Source organism: Prunus persica, chromosome G2 (assembly GCF_000346465.2).
Source record: "Prunus persica cultivar Lovell chromosome G2, Prunus_persica_NCBIv2, whole genome shotgun sequence".
Lineage (NCBI taxonomy): Eukaryota > Viridiplantae > Streptophyta > Magnoliopsida > Rosales > Rosaceae > Prunus > Prunus persica.
The window spans coordinates 27918140-27933582 of record NC_034010.1 but is presented as its reverse complement, the minus strand read 5'-3'; the positions used below and the strand labels follow the sequence as shown (position 1 = coordinate 27933582).

Genomic DNA, 15443 nt, shown 5'->3' with positions numbered 1-15443 from the left:
GTGGGAGAAGTTTCTGGGCAGCTAAGACAGCAAAGTCAGTGCTTCACCAGAAGCTGAGTGGAAGTAGAACAGCCCCACTAGGCTGGTACCAATTAAATCCGTGCGCTGAAACGTACGTCAAAGTAAACACCTCTAAACAAAACGCATTAGGCCAGCTCCCATTCTTGACTTTGATCACCACCTAAGGCTATAAGAAATAAAATCTAGTTACATTATAAGAACCCAACAGGTAACTGGTAACTAAGGAGTGAAAGAGAGAGAAGATGGTGTGAAACCAAAGAACTTATATGAGATGGTGACATGCTACTTAGTTGTTTATAAAAAATTGAGGATGGGTGTGGTCAAGGTCCCCAACTCTCGGTTTTCTTATTTGCTAGAAAGAGCACATTTTCCATCATGGTGAAAAGATAGGGAACAAGAATACCTACATTGTGCCAAGATGATATCATCAAAAACCTTGATTGCAAGAAAACAAAATCCCAATAATTTACGAAGATTAGGATCGACATGAAAAAACCACTATTGGCTGCCAATCATAATGTTATTTTCATGAATTGAAATGTGGTCCAAACTAACACAAGTCGGGTTCATCAACTTGGCCAATAGGCAGCTCAGCTCTCACATGGTTGCAAGGATTCTGGATTTCCTCATAATTTCATCTACACAAGTAGAATATAATAATAATATGCTGAACAAACACAGTGAAATTCCTCACAAGAAACTGTAAGAACAAACAGCATAAAAAACAGAAGAAAAAAAAGTGATGACCAAGCCTTGAGCAGCAGGCGCCACTGATTCTTTCCTTGATATGTAGAGTAGGAAAGTAGGAAAAGTTTCTAACCAAGAAGCATATCCCTGATGGAATGTAATTCACATGCAACATCACTGATATCCTTTCGGTTCGCGGGGGATTCAGCAGAACATGCAATTCCAAGTTTAAATATCAAACTCAAGCACTCCTCCACTCTTTGAGCCTTAATGATGTATTGTTCGGGAGATTCGATGCTGCCTTCTTGAAGAAGTAAGTCTGCAATCTCTGTGATACTCGGTTTTATTCATGTTTCTGACAATAGTATAGCCGCGTGGCTATACTCTTTTGGCAGGTACAACTGAAATAGTATCGCCGCACGGCTATACTACATTTTAAAAAGTTTTTTGGAGGATATAGTATAGCTGTGCGGCCGTACTATTGTTTTTTGTTTAATTTTTTTTTTTAAAATACTGTAGCCGGACGGCTGCACTTGTTTTGACACGTAGGCGGCTAATCGCTAGGGAGCCCTCCCTTTTTAAAACAAAATGGTATAGCCGGTCGGCGATACTCGGTTTTTAAATTTTTTTAAAAAATAGTATAGCCGGGCTATACCTATTTTGACATGTGGGCGCCTAAGCGCAATACGGGTCCTTTCAACAAAAAAAAAAAAAAAAAAAAAAAAAGCTGCGCGGCAAATCGGTTTTTTAACACGTTTCACACAATAGTATAGCCGCGCGGCTATACCCAGACATGGTCAAAGATACTATGGGTGCAACTAACCATAATCAGCTCAATGATATTCCTCCTAATGTATGTGTGGATCTATTTGGCAGTTGATAATCATTTTCCCCCCTCCTTGTTTCCTAATCTAGAAGATGAAATTGCAGGACGTATCTACACCGTCTTCTAGAAAACCAAAAGCCAAGAAAAAAGATAGTGATGTCGTTATGTCATCAGTCGGACCAGATCAGAGTGCAATTCAAGGTTGTTATTGGGTTTTAGAACTCTCTCTCTCTCTCTCTCTCTCTCTCTCTCTCTCTCTCTCCCCTCTCAAGCGTGATCTCACATTTTAATTTTCAGTATTCATGTGAGTGACTTATTTTGCAAAATCTTAGTTAGACGCCAGAGTCGGTGGAGGATTTCTGCGGTAGAGTAGAGCTGAAATTTTCAGTGATGATCGGGAAGAAGCTGAGTGGTTATCTATGCCTCTTTCTGATCTTAGAGTGCTTGCAAATGAAATAATGTCTCTTCGAGCAAAGGGGCTTCTACATTTGGTCCCTGTAGATTCTTTTGTTAGATTGTGAAGGATTTTAGATCATCAGATACATCGAGCTGAAGGCTTGTCTATAAGTGAATGTGAGCAGGTGAGCTTGTTTTATGTCCTGCATTCTTTCTTTCATATAGCATAGCTGTTGTGGTCGTTTGCTTCGTAAACTACATTTCTTCAGGCTTTTGTGCTGTTCTTCTTGTTTATATTTTCATTGAAATTTTGTGCTATTTTTAGTTTTGCTTCTCCATGATTTTTTTTTGGGGGGTCTGATTTTAGAATCTCCATGCTAGTAATGATGTTACTGAGGTGCCTTGCAATATATTGATTGTTTTAAATTTCATCTTATAATGGTCATGTTATCTGAATCATTGTTTGTCTGACCCTATGTTTTCCTATTTATCACCATATTGGGGCAGAAATATTAGGGAGATAAAAATAATTACGGAGAAAAAAAATGTTTTTCAGTATAGAGAATGTATTAAGCATCTGAGCATTTGGAGGAGACTACTTATTATGTATAAATTTCATTTGGTAGTAATGGAGACTGGAGAGAGCAATGGGAACAGTTTTGGGGAGTGATAAATGGTCAGAGTAATAATGGGAATAATCAGGAAAGAGGGGGAGGAAGAAATTTAGAGAAATAATTTCACTCATTTGGCAGTGGTTATAACACTAGTTTAATTTATAAACTTGTTATTCAGTATTTTCGTTGTGGTTAAAATTTATGCGCTCAATTCTATATACATATATATTTGGAGTTTTTATTTTAATAGGTATTCATGATCACTTTCATTTATTACTTTTCTCTTCAATATGTGAGTCAAATTGAGATGTGGTTTCATCAATAAATTGTGCACTAGAGTCCATTCATGCAGCTTTAGCAGTAATGGCTCATAACCAGATGCCAAAACAACTATATAAAGAAGAGGTACACACTTTATGCTAAGGATCTCTCTACTTTTTGTGGATATCCGTTATATGTGTAACTTCGTATCTTGTGATTTATTTTTTTATGATTATAAAAAAGGTAAGTAATTCTAATTTGTGTATATCAGATCATTGAAAGAATTCTGGAGTTTTCCAGGCATCAGATAATGGATGTTATGTGTGCTTATGATCCATCATATCATGCTTTGCATAGGCCAAGTCATATGTTCCTGAGTTTTTCATACGTATTTTAACATATTATTCTGTATACACAACTCTGTCCATTCTGTGTATTGTCTTGCTCAATCATTCTGCATTTTCAGGAGTAGTTGTTTTCAACTTATGTGATTTGAGTGACAATATTTTTCAATATATTAACAGTTGAGGAAGATGAAGACCCTGATGCTGAAATTGGTTCAGCAAGTAAGAAACGACACAGTATCAAGACCGTTAAAGTGCATAAATCGTCATTTAACAGGTGTGCTTATCTATATTCTGCTCCTATGTTGTTGGCTTTTTTGGTACTAGATCCTTATATTAAAAAAACTTAGGTGTTGTCTTGTTCCTCACATCTTTGCCTTGGCAGGGTCGCCGCTGCTGTGAATAATATTCTTCAGAAAATGTGCACCATTCTTGGTTTACTCAAGGATTTGTTTTTAATAGAAAGGTTGTCAGATGGTTGCATCTTACAACTAGTGAAAACAAGCTTTACAACATTCATGTTATTTACTCAGTGGGGTACAGATCTGCACTATTCATATCCTCTTGGCAGCTATTGTTTGCACTTACCTGTACATATTTTCATGCACATATGCATTTTAATGTTATTTACTCTGAAACTTGTAGCGTCTTCATTGTTGGTGGTACAGATATTCTATTCATACACTCAGCATCGGACTTATGTTAGATGAATTAATTCAGCTGCTTTGGAAGTTACTGTTCTCAAAGCGAGCTTTGAGAGCCTATCACCTACCTGATGAAGAGCAAAGGCAGATTCAAATGATCACTGCTTAGTTCATTCAGTTGGTTCACTATACTGCTAACCTTCCTGAACCATGAAGGCAGGAATCAAGTGGTAATTTCATCTTAGAATTTTCTCTCGATGCCGATTATCCAACTAAAGGCCATGAGGCAGCAACAGAGGCGTGTTGCCACTTTTGGACTCGTGTACTTCAACGTTTTGCTAGTGTGAAGACTCAGGAAGCTTCGGAGTTGAAAGTAATGATGGAGAATCTTGTTACTGTTCTGCTGACAACGTTGAATTTACCTGAATATCCCGCTTCAGCTCCTATTCTGCAGGTAAAATATATGTGTGACTTGTGTAGACTGTAATATCTTTAATTGTATTAAAATGTCACCATTTTGAGGTCGATTTATTTGCAGGTTCTTTGTGTCTTGTTACTCCAGAATGCCGGGCTGAAATCTAAAGACATAGGTGCTCGTACCAGGGCGATTGACCTTCTTGGCACAATTGCTGCGAGGTTGAAGCGTGATTCTGCCCTTTGCAGTAAGGACAAATTTTGGATACTACAGGAGTTGGTTAGTGTGGATGGGGATGATCAGACTGATCCAAAAAATGCATGCTCAGTTTGTTTAGAAGATAGGGTTGAAAAAAATTTCTTTGTATGCCAAGGTTGTTTTGACACGCGGCACCTAATTGCTAAGGGAAAAAAAAAAATAGTATAGCCGCGCGGCTATACACGGGTTTTAAAATTTTTACAAAATAGTCTAGCCGGGCGGCTATACTAACTTTGACACGTGGGCGCCTAATCGCCAGACGTGGTCTTTTGTTTTTTTTAGATGAGTAGTATAGCCGGACGGCTATACTCGGCTGTATTTTATGTTTCCAAAAATAGTATAGCCGTACGGCTATACCATTTTTGACACGTGAGCAACTCCGCGCTGTGCCACTGCACTTTTTTTCCTTATAGTACAGCCGAACGGCTATACGCGATTTTAATCTTTTAAAAAAATTGTCTAGCCGGTTGGCTTTACTAGGGTTGTTTTGTTTTTTTCATGAGTAAAGCTATTGTTTCTTTTTATTAATTGAATAATCGGTTAACCTTATTTAATTACTTTCATTAGCAATTATATTTTAATGATTATTTCTTTAGTGAATAATTAGTATTGCCATGTTTTAATTAACTTCATAAATTATAAATAGTAATTTTTTTATAATTTCTTTAGTGAACTTCTTTGTTTCCCAGTTACTTGGATTTTGGAAAACCTACTCAGTAATTTCATACAAGACAACAATCAGCAAATTCCGACAAAAACAAGAAAGGACAAATGATTCAAATTTCTAAGTGATAATCAACAGTTGTAATAAAGATCTATCTTACCTCTAATGTTAAATTTCCTGTAGCAACACAAGCAATGGAGAGAAGTATTCCAATAGATGATGCAACAATGTAAACTTTCAACAAACTCACTCGGCTGCGTCTTCGACCTTTGGCACAATAAAAAGTTGTATAACTACAGATGCAAAAACTGAAGTGACTTGAAAGAAAACTGCAGATTAGTAACAGCTTACCTAACTCCCCAGTGATCAAAGAAATAGAACCAATAGCAACAGATGAAATAGCAATCACATTGGGACCTTCCCCATTTGATGTAAATAGAAATGCGAGTAGGACTCCTATCAATTGAATGACAGCCTGCAGAGCAAGAGAGCAAATGCTATCAAAAGAGGAACCTTTTGAAACTGATGGATTGAAAATTAGACTTCATGAATAAATTGAAATGTCAACAACTACATATAATAGTTCGATTGTAATATACTATAGCGCCAACCTCTACCGTCTCATAAAAATATGTTCCCTTATTGCTGCCGTATATAATTTGTTCAAAACCTTTAACAATGCAGAATTCGTCCAATTGGTTTAAATGTAAATGTTAACTTAGATCACCAAGACAAGTTTAGTCATAACTGAACCATCCACCTGCCAGGTAACCCACAAAAAATTTACTCAAAATGGTTTGAGTGTGGTTTGAATTCAACCCAATTTTCCAAGGTATCTGTTGCAAGTCACCAAATACAGATTTTCCCTATCTAACACAATCCAAACAAGGTATCTGTGACTTACATGATAACGGATGATACGGAAGTGAAGCCTATGCCTGCCATTTCAAGTATCGCTCTGATTAAAAACTTCGATGTTAGTGATGTTCGTTCACTTGAAGAGATTGTGGTTCCTCTCGATAAGGATAAGGTTTGTGTTTATTAATTTTTTCTAACGTGATAAATTACCATTCTATATATTCAAATATTGCACTTGATGTTCTATAAGAATTTATGATGAAGAGCATTTTTGTTTAATTTCCTTGTTAGGGTTTGAAATTGTTGAAAGCTATCGTTGCAGTCAAATGCATGCAGTTATGACGAATGTGTTCCTTTAAGCAGCATTTCAAGTTGACATTTTGAAGCTTCTTTTGGAATGTTTGTTTTTGAATATGGATGACGTATCCTTTGTTTTACAATATTAATTGGCTGAATGAATTGGATTGGGTACGTATTAGACGTCAAACTAATACAAAGAGATAAGATTCTTCTGCTTTCATCTTCTCTCTTGAAAAAGCAATGATGTCATCACTTGGGAACGACAATTCTCGAGCAACATCAAATTAATTGATCTTCATAATTACATATCTATACCGACTACCGAGAGTTGAAATCACCACCACCACCACCACCACCACACACATGGCTTCTTTTTTTTTCACAATATCCATGGCATTTGCCCTTTTTTCGAAAACCCATATTAAAAGAGTACAGCCGAGCGGTTATACTCCATTTTTTAAATTTTTTTTCCCTGAAATTAATAGTATAGCCGAGTGGCAATAATCCCATTAAATTTTTTTTATTCCAATGAATAGTATAGCCAGTCGGCTATACTGTTCAAATATAATATATAAAAATAGTATGGCCGGGCCGTTATACTAAGTGTTTTTTTTCTTCAAATTAGTAGTATAGCCGAGTAGTATAGCCGCGCGGCTATACTTTTCAAATATAAAAATTAGGTCAGATATCTTCTTCTTCCCAGCGTCATCTTCTCCTTCCTCTCTCTGTCTCGATCTCTCTCTCTCTCTCTCTCTCCGTCTTTCTTACTAACAAGCAGAGGATGCTGCGCACTTCAACCGCCCTTCGTCCACGCGTCAACGGCAAAAAGCCCGCCCAGACCCGCCTAGAGCCGCCTAGCCCTTCCTAGAGCCGCCTAGGGCCGCCTAGACCCGCCTAGGGACGCCTAGACCCGCCTAGAGCCGCCTAGGGCCGGCTAGACCCGCCTAGGGCCTCCAAGAGCCGCCTAGACCTTCCTAGAGCCGCCTAGGCGGGCGCCCAGACCCCGCCTAGCTCCCTGGCGCCGAACCCTGGATGCCACATCCTGGAAGGGTACCTCTTGGTTTACCGGAACCGACTTAAGTTGGTTCGAAATTGAAAGATAATGAGCTTTTGGTTGGCGTGGAATTAGGATTACACTGTTTTCAGAGTCATGTGGCAGGTCACTAGTGAATCAACCTTCCTAGTATGATGATCTTGTACTGAAATACTAAAAATTAAGTACATGTAAAATGGCCACGAAGTTCTGTTTGCTGAAGGGGTAAAGCACTTTTGTGGATTTGCTTTTTAGTCTTGTCTTTTGCCTCTAGGCATTGCCACTAAACTCGTGGATGACATGGGTGGAAGCTTAGTCAAAATGACATGGGTGGAAGCTTAGTCAAACTTTACAAGAGCATTGAAAATCTCAGTGACACATACTACAACCTGCTACTAACAAGGACGAGGCCTTGCTGAAACCTACGACACTTTCTGCTGGAGCTAATGTCCTTCGGATTTTGACCAACGATGATCCAAAGGCCCGCCGAACAGTTCTGTTGTGCGACCAGTTGCTGATATGTCTCAGACAACCCTAAGCTATTTGTCCACGCTGCAGAGGAACTATAGTCCCGCAAGAAGTATATTGCTTCACCAGAACTATAAGGCGACCCTTGAGATGACAAAAAGAAATTGGAAATGTAGCCTAGTTGATGGAAATGTTATATTGGTAATAAAGACACATTTATACACCCATCTGTAAACTATATTCCCTATATATAGGTAATGACAGATTTGTACCTGTAGAGTTGGCTTTGTGGTCGACTGATGCAGGGTCCAAGGTGACCCTCCTACTTCATGATCCATTCACCATTCCATCCAAGCCTATAAATGGGTCTTTTTTTAAACGCTTAAGCATATGCTGCTCTTCTCTGTCCTCAATATTGCCTGAATGGCTACCACCAACAGCGCTACTGTGAGTTTGAAGCTCCTGATTGACACAAAAAAGCAACAAAGTTCTGTTTGCTGAAGCAATCAAGGAAGTTGTGAATTTTCTCTTCACTCTTCTGTCCTTGCATGTTGCAACTGTGACTAGGCTCCTCCTCTCTAATGGTGGCATGGTTGGTTGCTTAGGCAAACTTTACAAGAGCCTTGAAAATCTCAGTGACACATACATGCAACCCAATCTTAACAAAGACTACCTGCTGAAACCCAAGACAACAATTTCTGGCGCTAACATCCTTCATTTGCCAGCCAACAATGACTCGAATGCGCCTAAACGGTTCTACCTCTGTGCAAATTGCAAGCGCCATATTTCTGATAGTCCTGTAACAACTTGTCCAACGTGCATTTCACTCAAAATATCCACCCAGGTGTTTTATGTTGCTCCTCCACCAGAACCTACTGGAGTGACGACTGGCAATATTAAGAGCAGATACGACATTATGTACATGATAATGGATGATTTGGAAGTGAAGCCTATGTCTACTGTATCAAGTATCACATTGCTTAAAACGTTGAACTTTAAGACGGTTGACGCTTTTGTAAAATTTGTTTTGTTTACAATAAATAGTGTTCTCTATCTGTGTCTATTGATTGATACTACATATTTTGTTTTTGCTTTTGCTTCTTAAGGTTTGAAATTGGTGAAGGCATCATTGGAGTGAAAAACCGCTCTTAAAAATGTTTTCCTTGGTAATAAAGTGCATGAAGGTTTCAACTTTGGTCCTCTAAAGAAATTGAGCTTTTGGAGGTTCATTTTAGTTTGTGGATTGACATTGACTGTATTGGCTTACATTGGATTATTTCAACTTTGGCCCTCTGATCTTATTGGTAACAAATATTATACCGCAAGATATGGTAAAAACGACCCAACAAGTCCGAGGAAACCAATCTGCTTTCCCAGTGATCCTTCTGCACCGTCGTTGATACAAAAATGAACAAGGAGAACCGATCGTGCGGCTGAAGTAAACTTGCTCATCTACACTGCTCCGCAGGGATAAATGTGGACTTTATGAAGCACTGATTCTCTAAGGCATTTGCACTGTTTTGCTTTTGGTTTTTCTGTTGATTTTATGTTTTGGGCCTCCATTTCTTAGTTTCTTTTCGGCATGATCAAATCTCAAACCAGTTGGCAGGAGACCAACTTTTATAACAGTTACTCTGTTTTTTTTCCATTTGGGCAGTTCTCTGTCCTCTTTGCACAAAGAGTTACAAGCAAGCAAATAAGTTGTTGATTTTCTTTTCACTCTTCTGTCTTTGCATATTGGTGGTTAGCATTTGCATGAAACCTATGGTTAACTAACACGGACACCTTGCAACTCAAACCCTTGTCACGTCACACAAATTCTTACTTCAATTTCCAAACACATCAAATGTAGTTTTGTTTCTAAAGTGGCAGTTTGCAAGCTTATAAAAGCTTTTTGATGCCTTGCATTACAGCTCCTCCTATTTTTCACACCAGATTAATCCATACTCACGCATACGTGTGACAAAATTACATGTTTTAGTGATCTATTATCTTCTCTCTCTTTATCTATCAAATTTCTCTCCTCTTACTTGATCTATGAAGTTCATCATCCATTCCAAAGAATAAACTCGTCCATGTAATTATGGATCAGTCTTCTTGACGTCATCAATGGCAATCACCAAAAATAAGGTGAAACTCCTAGTCCACGTAAAAAAGCCACAAAATTCTGTTTGCTGAAGGGAGCATAGACCTGTTAGTTGGCTTTTTCACTGTCTTTTGCCTCTAAACTAGTGAAGTCTGAAGATACAATACAACTAATATGAAAAAGCAAACACAAAACAAAACGAATTGTAAATCTGGCTGTTGGTTTAGTTAATGAATGCAAACTAGTGGAAATAAATGCATATTTATTCACTCATCTGTAGCTTATATTCCATATGTATAGGTAATGACAGATTTGTATATGTAGAGTTGCTTTGTGGTCGACTGTTGATGCAGACTCCAAGGTGACCCTCCACCTTCTTGATCCATTCACCATTGCCATTTTGAATAATTTTGAATTTAGGATACTTTTTTTGTGAAGCTTATAAATAGGTCTTTTTTGAAGGCTTAAGCACATGCTCCTTCTTCTCTGTCCTTAATATCCCCTCAATGGCTACCACCAACAGCACTAGCGTGAGTTTGAAGCTTCTGATTGACACAAAAAGCCACAAAGTTCTGTTTGCTGAAGCAAGCAAGGAAGTTGTTGATTTCCTTTTCAGTTTTCTGTCTTTGCATGTTGCAACTGTTACTAGGCTCCTCTCAACTGATGGTATGGTTGGTTGCTTAGGCAACCTTTACCAGAGTGCCGAAAGTCTTAGTGTCAATTCATACTTGCCACTCAATCTTAAGGACACCCTGCTCAAACCCAAAACAACAATTTCTGCGGCCAACATCCTTCAATTGCCATTGCCGACCAACAATGATTCGAATCTTTCTAAATTGTTCTACATTTGTGTGAGGTGCAGTAACCGTATTTCTGAGAGCTATGAAATTCCTTGTCCACAGTGCAGATCATGTAACATTTCCACCCCGGTGTCTTATGTTTCGCCATCTGCTCCTACTGGAGCAACCTCCAGCAATATTAAGGCAGGCTATGTCAAGGGTGGTGTCATTTACATGATAATGGATAATTTGGAAGTGAAGCCAATGACCACCGAATCAAGTGTTGCAGTGCTTCAAAAGTTCAATGTGAAAGGGATTGATGCTCTTCAAGTTAAGGAGGTTGATCTTGGCATGAAAGAGGTTTATTGTCCTATACATTTCTCTAACTCTTTATCAGTGGCTTGTTGATCTATTTAGAGTGCTAAATGTCTTACGTGTATGTTTCTCTCTCTTGTAGGGTTTGAGGTTGGTGAAGGCATCGTTGGAGTCAAATACCGCTCTTACTAATGTCTTCCTTGGAAAGAAACCGCACAAACTTTTCAACTTTGGTCCTCTAGCGACATTGAGCTTTTGGGGTTTCATTTTGGTTTGTGGATTGGGATTTCTATTCTATTACTTTGGATCATGTAAACTTTGGTCCATTGATTCAATTGGTTTCATTCATTATATCTCAAGAAAACTCATCTGCCATCGCAACAATCATTCAGCTTTATCGTTGATCCAGAACAAATAAGGAAGCCAATTTTGTACTGATGGAGGTTGAAGAAAACTCATCCGCCATCGCAACAATCATTTCTCCCTAATTCAAATGAGTCTTCATATTTATGTGGATATTGCTTTCTGATACATAAATTCACATTGTAGCCAGTCAAAGCCATCAAACGTTGTTCCATGCAGCTGGTTCTTGATATTTTCCAGGGTTGGGCTTAGTGGAGTGAAGCCTGAAGTTGCATGCTGCAACAGCCTCTGCAACTGTGAGATAAATCCATTCTTGACATGTTTTCTCAATCAACTCTGACTTGTTCATCTTCTTCATCACCTCGCTTCCTGGGTTCGCCAGTACAAGCTAAACTTGATAAATTGAAAGGGACTGTTGCAGATTTTTGAACCTGGAAACTCCTTCTGTCAACAAGCTTTTTGACCTCTTCAAACATGCTTATCCCACTTGTGTCTATGTTACCAACAGCTGCAAATTAAACCAGAAAACAAATTAATTTCGGGGTAAAAAATGTCACATTAATTTTCTTTATATATATATATATATATGCACTATTTGTTTCCCTTAATTACCAGTTATATCCAATATCACACATTGTAAGCTACTTTCCCCTGCAGATTTGATCCTATCTTCCTCATCATTTATCCACCTTGTAATCCTGAAAACAAGTAGGACTTTGGGTCAACTTTCAAATTATTATTTTTAAATTTGATTATAACATGCAAGAGTGTGTTCAGGTTTAATTAATTAGTACCTTTTTCTTAAGTAGTTGGTATTTGCAAAGTAAATGGGAGCATCAATCTCAAGTATGAGAATTCCATGAACATTGCTTGCATTGGGATACTGCTCAACATTTCTGTAAACCATGGAATTCGGAAGGTTTCCTTGAACAAAAGTCCTTGGCCTTGCCACAAACAAAAGTACCCTGATCACAGATATTGCAACCTACACACAAGAAAGAAGAAATATTAGTTCTAGTAAGTAATGTTAAGTTGTTGATATGGTGTTATTGTCGCACAATAATTTTTTACTGGTGTGACATATGTACATACCGCTAAGACTAGGCTGATTTCAACGCTGCCAAAAAACGACGCCAATACAGGCACTCATGTAGACAACAAAGTCAAATGTGTCAACCTTCCAGAGGTGAATTGCGGCTTCATAGTCTATGAGGCCAAGCATGGCGGGTATTATAATAGCAGACAGCACAACCAGGGCAGTGTAATGGAACAGAGGAGTGAGGAACAACAATGTGAACATAACCACAATTGCCATGACAACGTTTGACATTGCCGTCTTGCATCCTGCATTGTAGTTAACTGCTGATCTGGAAAACGGCCCTGAAAATTGATGAAATTTTTTCGCTTAATTAGCAACATGAAATGCATCTAATTAAACCTTTAATTTAATTAGTATTAAATGTGTACGATGAGTGATGAACCTGTGGTGAGGTAACAGATATTGCAACCTACACACAAGAAAAAAGAAACATTAGTTCTAAGAAGTGATGTTAAGTTGTTGATATGGTGTTATTGTCACACACAATAATTTTTTACTGGTGTGACATATAGTCGTACGTACCGCTAAGACTAGGCCGATTTCAACGCTGTGAAAAACGACACCGATATAGGCACTCATGCAGACAACAAAGTCAAACGTGTCAACCTTCTAGAGGTGAATTGCGGCTTCATAGTCTATGAGGCCGAGCATGGCGGCTATTATAATAGCAGACAGCACAACCAGGGGAGTGTAATGGAATAGAGGAGTGAGGAACAACAATGTGAACATAACCGCAATTGCCATGACAACGTTTGACATTGCCGTCTTGCATCCTGCGTTGTATTTAACTGCTGATATGGAAAACGGCCCTGAAAATTGATGAAAAAATTCCGCTTAATTAGCAACATAAAATGAATCTAATTAAGATTAAACCCCTTAATTTAATTAGTATTAAATGTGTACGATGAGTGATTAACCTGTGGTGAGGTAACAAGAAGTGCAAGAACCAGCAATGTTCATCATCCCAATGGCAATCATTTCTTTGTTCCCATCAATCCATTAATTGTTATAATTAAGAACAGTTTGCAATACAACATGTTCTTTCTCGTTATCAACTGGCCTAAACAAGATCAGCAACTAAAGAATTATGTTAATTACTTACGGCGAGAGCTATACTCCAGTTTTGAAAGCTGTTGTCAGATAAGGAGACACAAACACAAGGTCTCCAAAGGACATTGGATTAAGCCCCTTCTTCAGCTTTCCTATCTGACAATATATATCCACCAGAAAATTCAGGCATTAAATTGTCATTATAGGTAAAAACCAAAATACAAAGTACAAAAAGCTTTTATAAATTACATACTACTTTTACAGGCTAAAATCTCTATTGCTCTCTCTAGCAATAACTTTTCGACCACATCTTTGTGTTTTTAGGATGGAAAACACATAATCAAACGCCAATTTTCTTATAGTGGCCATCAGAAATTGAAGCGAGTTCATAATTTAGCTAAAGTCAAGAGAAAAAAAAAAAAAAAAGGACCCGCCTAGACCCGCCTAGGCGGCCGCCTAGCGCGTAGGCCAATTTTTCCAACAGCCTAACTGAACAAAAGCACAGTTTATAGGTTTTGAGCTCTAATTACGAACATCATTACTGAATTTAACATTACATAACAAAATCCACCACCTGTTCTAGATGTCTGTGCATCATAGATTTTCCAAAATAAACAAAACATAAAGATAATTTAGTTAAAACTGCAAGTAATCTGAATGCGTTCCACTAAAAAGAAGGAAGCAGAGTAATTGGAGACTGAGCTTATTGAAAAGAAAAACCTTCGGTTGAAGAAAGTATCCCACCAGTCAGAGTCTGCGGCTTTAGGCTCGACTGGAACCAAGCTTAAGTTTTTCTTCAATTTCTGCTTTTCTTTGATTTCTTGGGAGGCGCCATGAGAGCTCAAATAAGGAATTCCCACCCTTTTTTTGGCCTTGAACTTGAAGACTTTGATGGGAAGCGTGATTCAGTGAAGCGAGCTAGGCAGCGAAGGAAATGTAAAGTTTGTATAGTCCTTTTTGGCCCTTTTTTCTTTAATAAATAGTATAGCCGTGCGGCTATACGATATTATATTTATATTGTATAGCCGCACGGCTATACTGGCATCTTTCCTCTTCCTTTTCCCCAATTTTTTTTCCTTGATTTTCGTTTATCAGGGCTACAAGCTCAGTTGGCTGCCTATAGTCCAGGCATCTCAGGCTGAGAAGCATGTGCTTGCAGACGCCACATCTCATAAACTAGACACAAAAGAATCAGAGGTAATCTCCATGTCTGTTTATACATTCCCTCTGCAATGGGAAATTGGAAGTTTCAATTGTCCCAAGACTGAAATGATGATCCATTTATTAATAATTGATAGGTACAATTGATTTATACAAGAGTGTCTTATTAGTGTACAAGGAAACAAGTCCTCCAATCTAGGAAACCTACTAGGAAAGTAAATCCTAATTACAACAGTATTGATATTAATTGATATTATACAAACTTATTTCCTAACACCCCCAAGGTTCGAGAATGAATATCCTGCAACATCTCCTGAACCCATGAATACAAATATGAAATGTCATGCTAGGTTATCTCATAAAGATAATTGAATAATCTATCCCAAAAAAGAAGAGGATTTCCCCCAAAATGACAATTAAAAGACGTATAATTTGGATAAGGTTCATCCAAATGACAATTAAAAAACGTTTCAGTTTCTCAAAGTAGTGGGTCTACAAATAAATAGGTCCTTAATAATCTCGTTTACTTCTCCATGTATATACGCTTTATTCTTTTCTTAATTGATTCAAGTTGGGAAGGATAGAGTAGATACACTTTTTATGCTTTGATTTCTACTCTACACTCTCGATCAACAGACAATACAACCATCATACATTATCATTTAGGCTTTTAATCAAAGCTAATTTTCCACAGTTGAGCTGCTATTATATTCTTTTGTTTTTTGTTTTGGTTGGAGGAATTGTTATTTTGTTCAAAATGATCATTTTCTTTTCATTAATTTTTTAGGGTCTGAAATTGCT

At 37.9% G+C, this 15443-nt stretch overlaps 1 protein-coding gene, 1 long non-coding RNA gene and 1 pseudogene across 3 annotated transcripts; 2 read left to right on the top strand and 1 right to left on the bottom strand.

Annotated features, from left to right (window-relative positions):
* Positions 531–4611, top strand: LOC109947130. 2 transcript variants are annotated; one of them, XR_002270107.1, is made up of 6 exons: positions 531–1735; positions 1871–2949; positions 3077–3426; positions 3535–3686; positions 3818–4247; positions 4332–4611. It is a non-coding gene; the product is annotated as an uncharacterized LOC109947130 (long non-coding RNA). The 2 variants fall into 2 exon arrangements; XR_002270106.1 differs by having other exon boundaries at positions 1867–2949.
* Positions 10382–11062, top strand: LOC18787721. Its single transcript, XM_007219160.1, has one exon. It carries the CDS (start codon positions 10382–10384, stop codon positions 11060–11062), a length of 681 nt encoding a protein of 226 aa, XP_007219222.1.
* LOC18785084 lies at positions 11296–14394 on the bottom strand (annotated as a pseudogene).

Coding starts and splice junctions, on each gene's coding strand:
- LOC18787721 (XM_007219160.1), top strand. CDS start 10,382: ATGGCTACCACCAACAGCACTAGCGTGAGTTTGAAGCTTCTGATTGAC.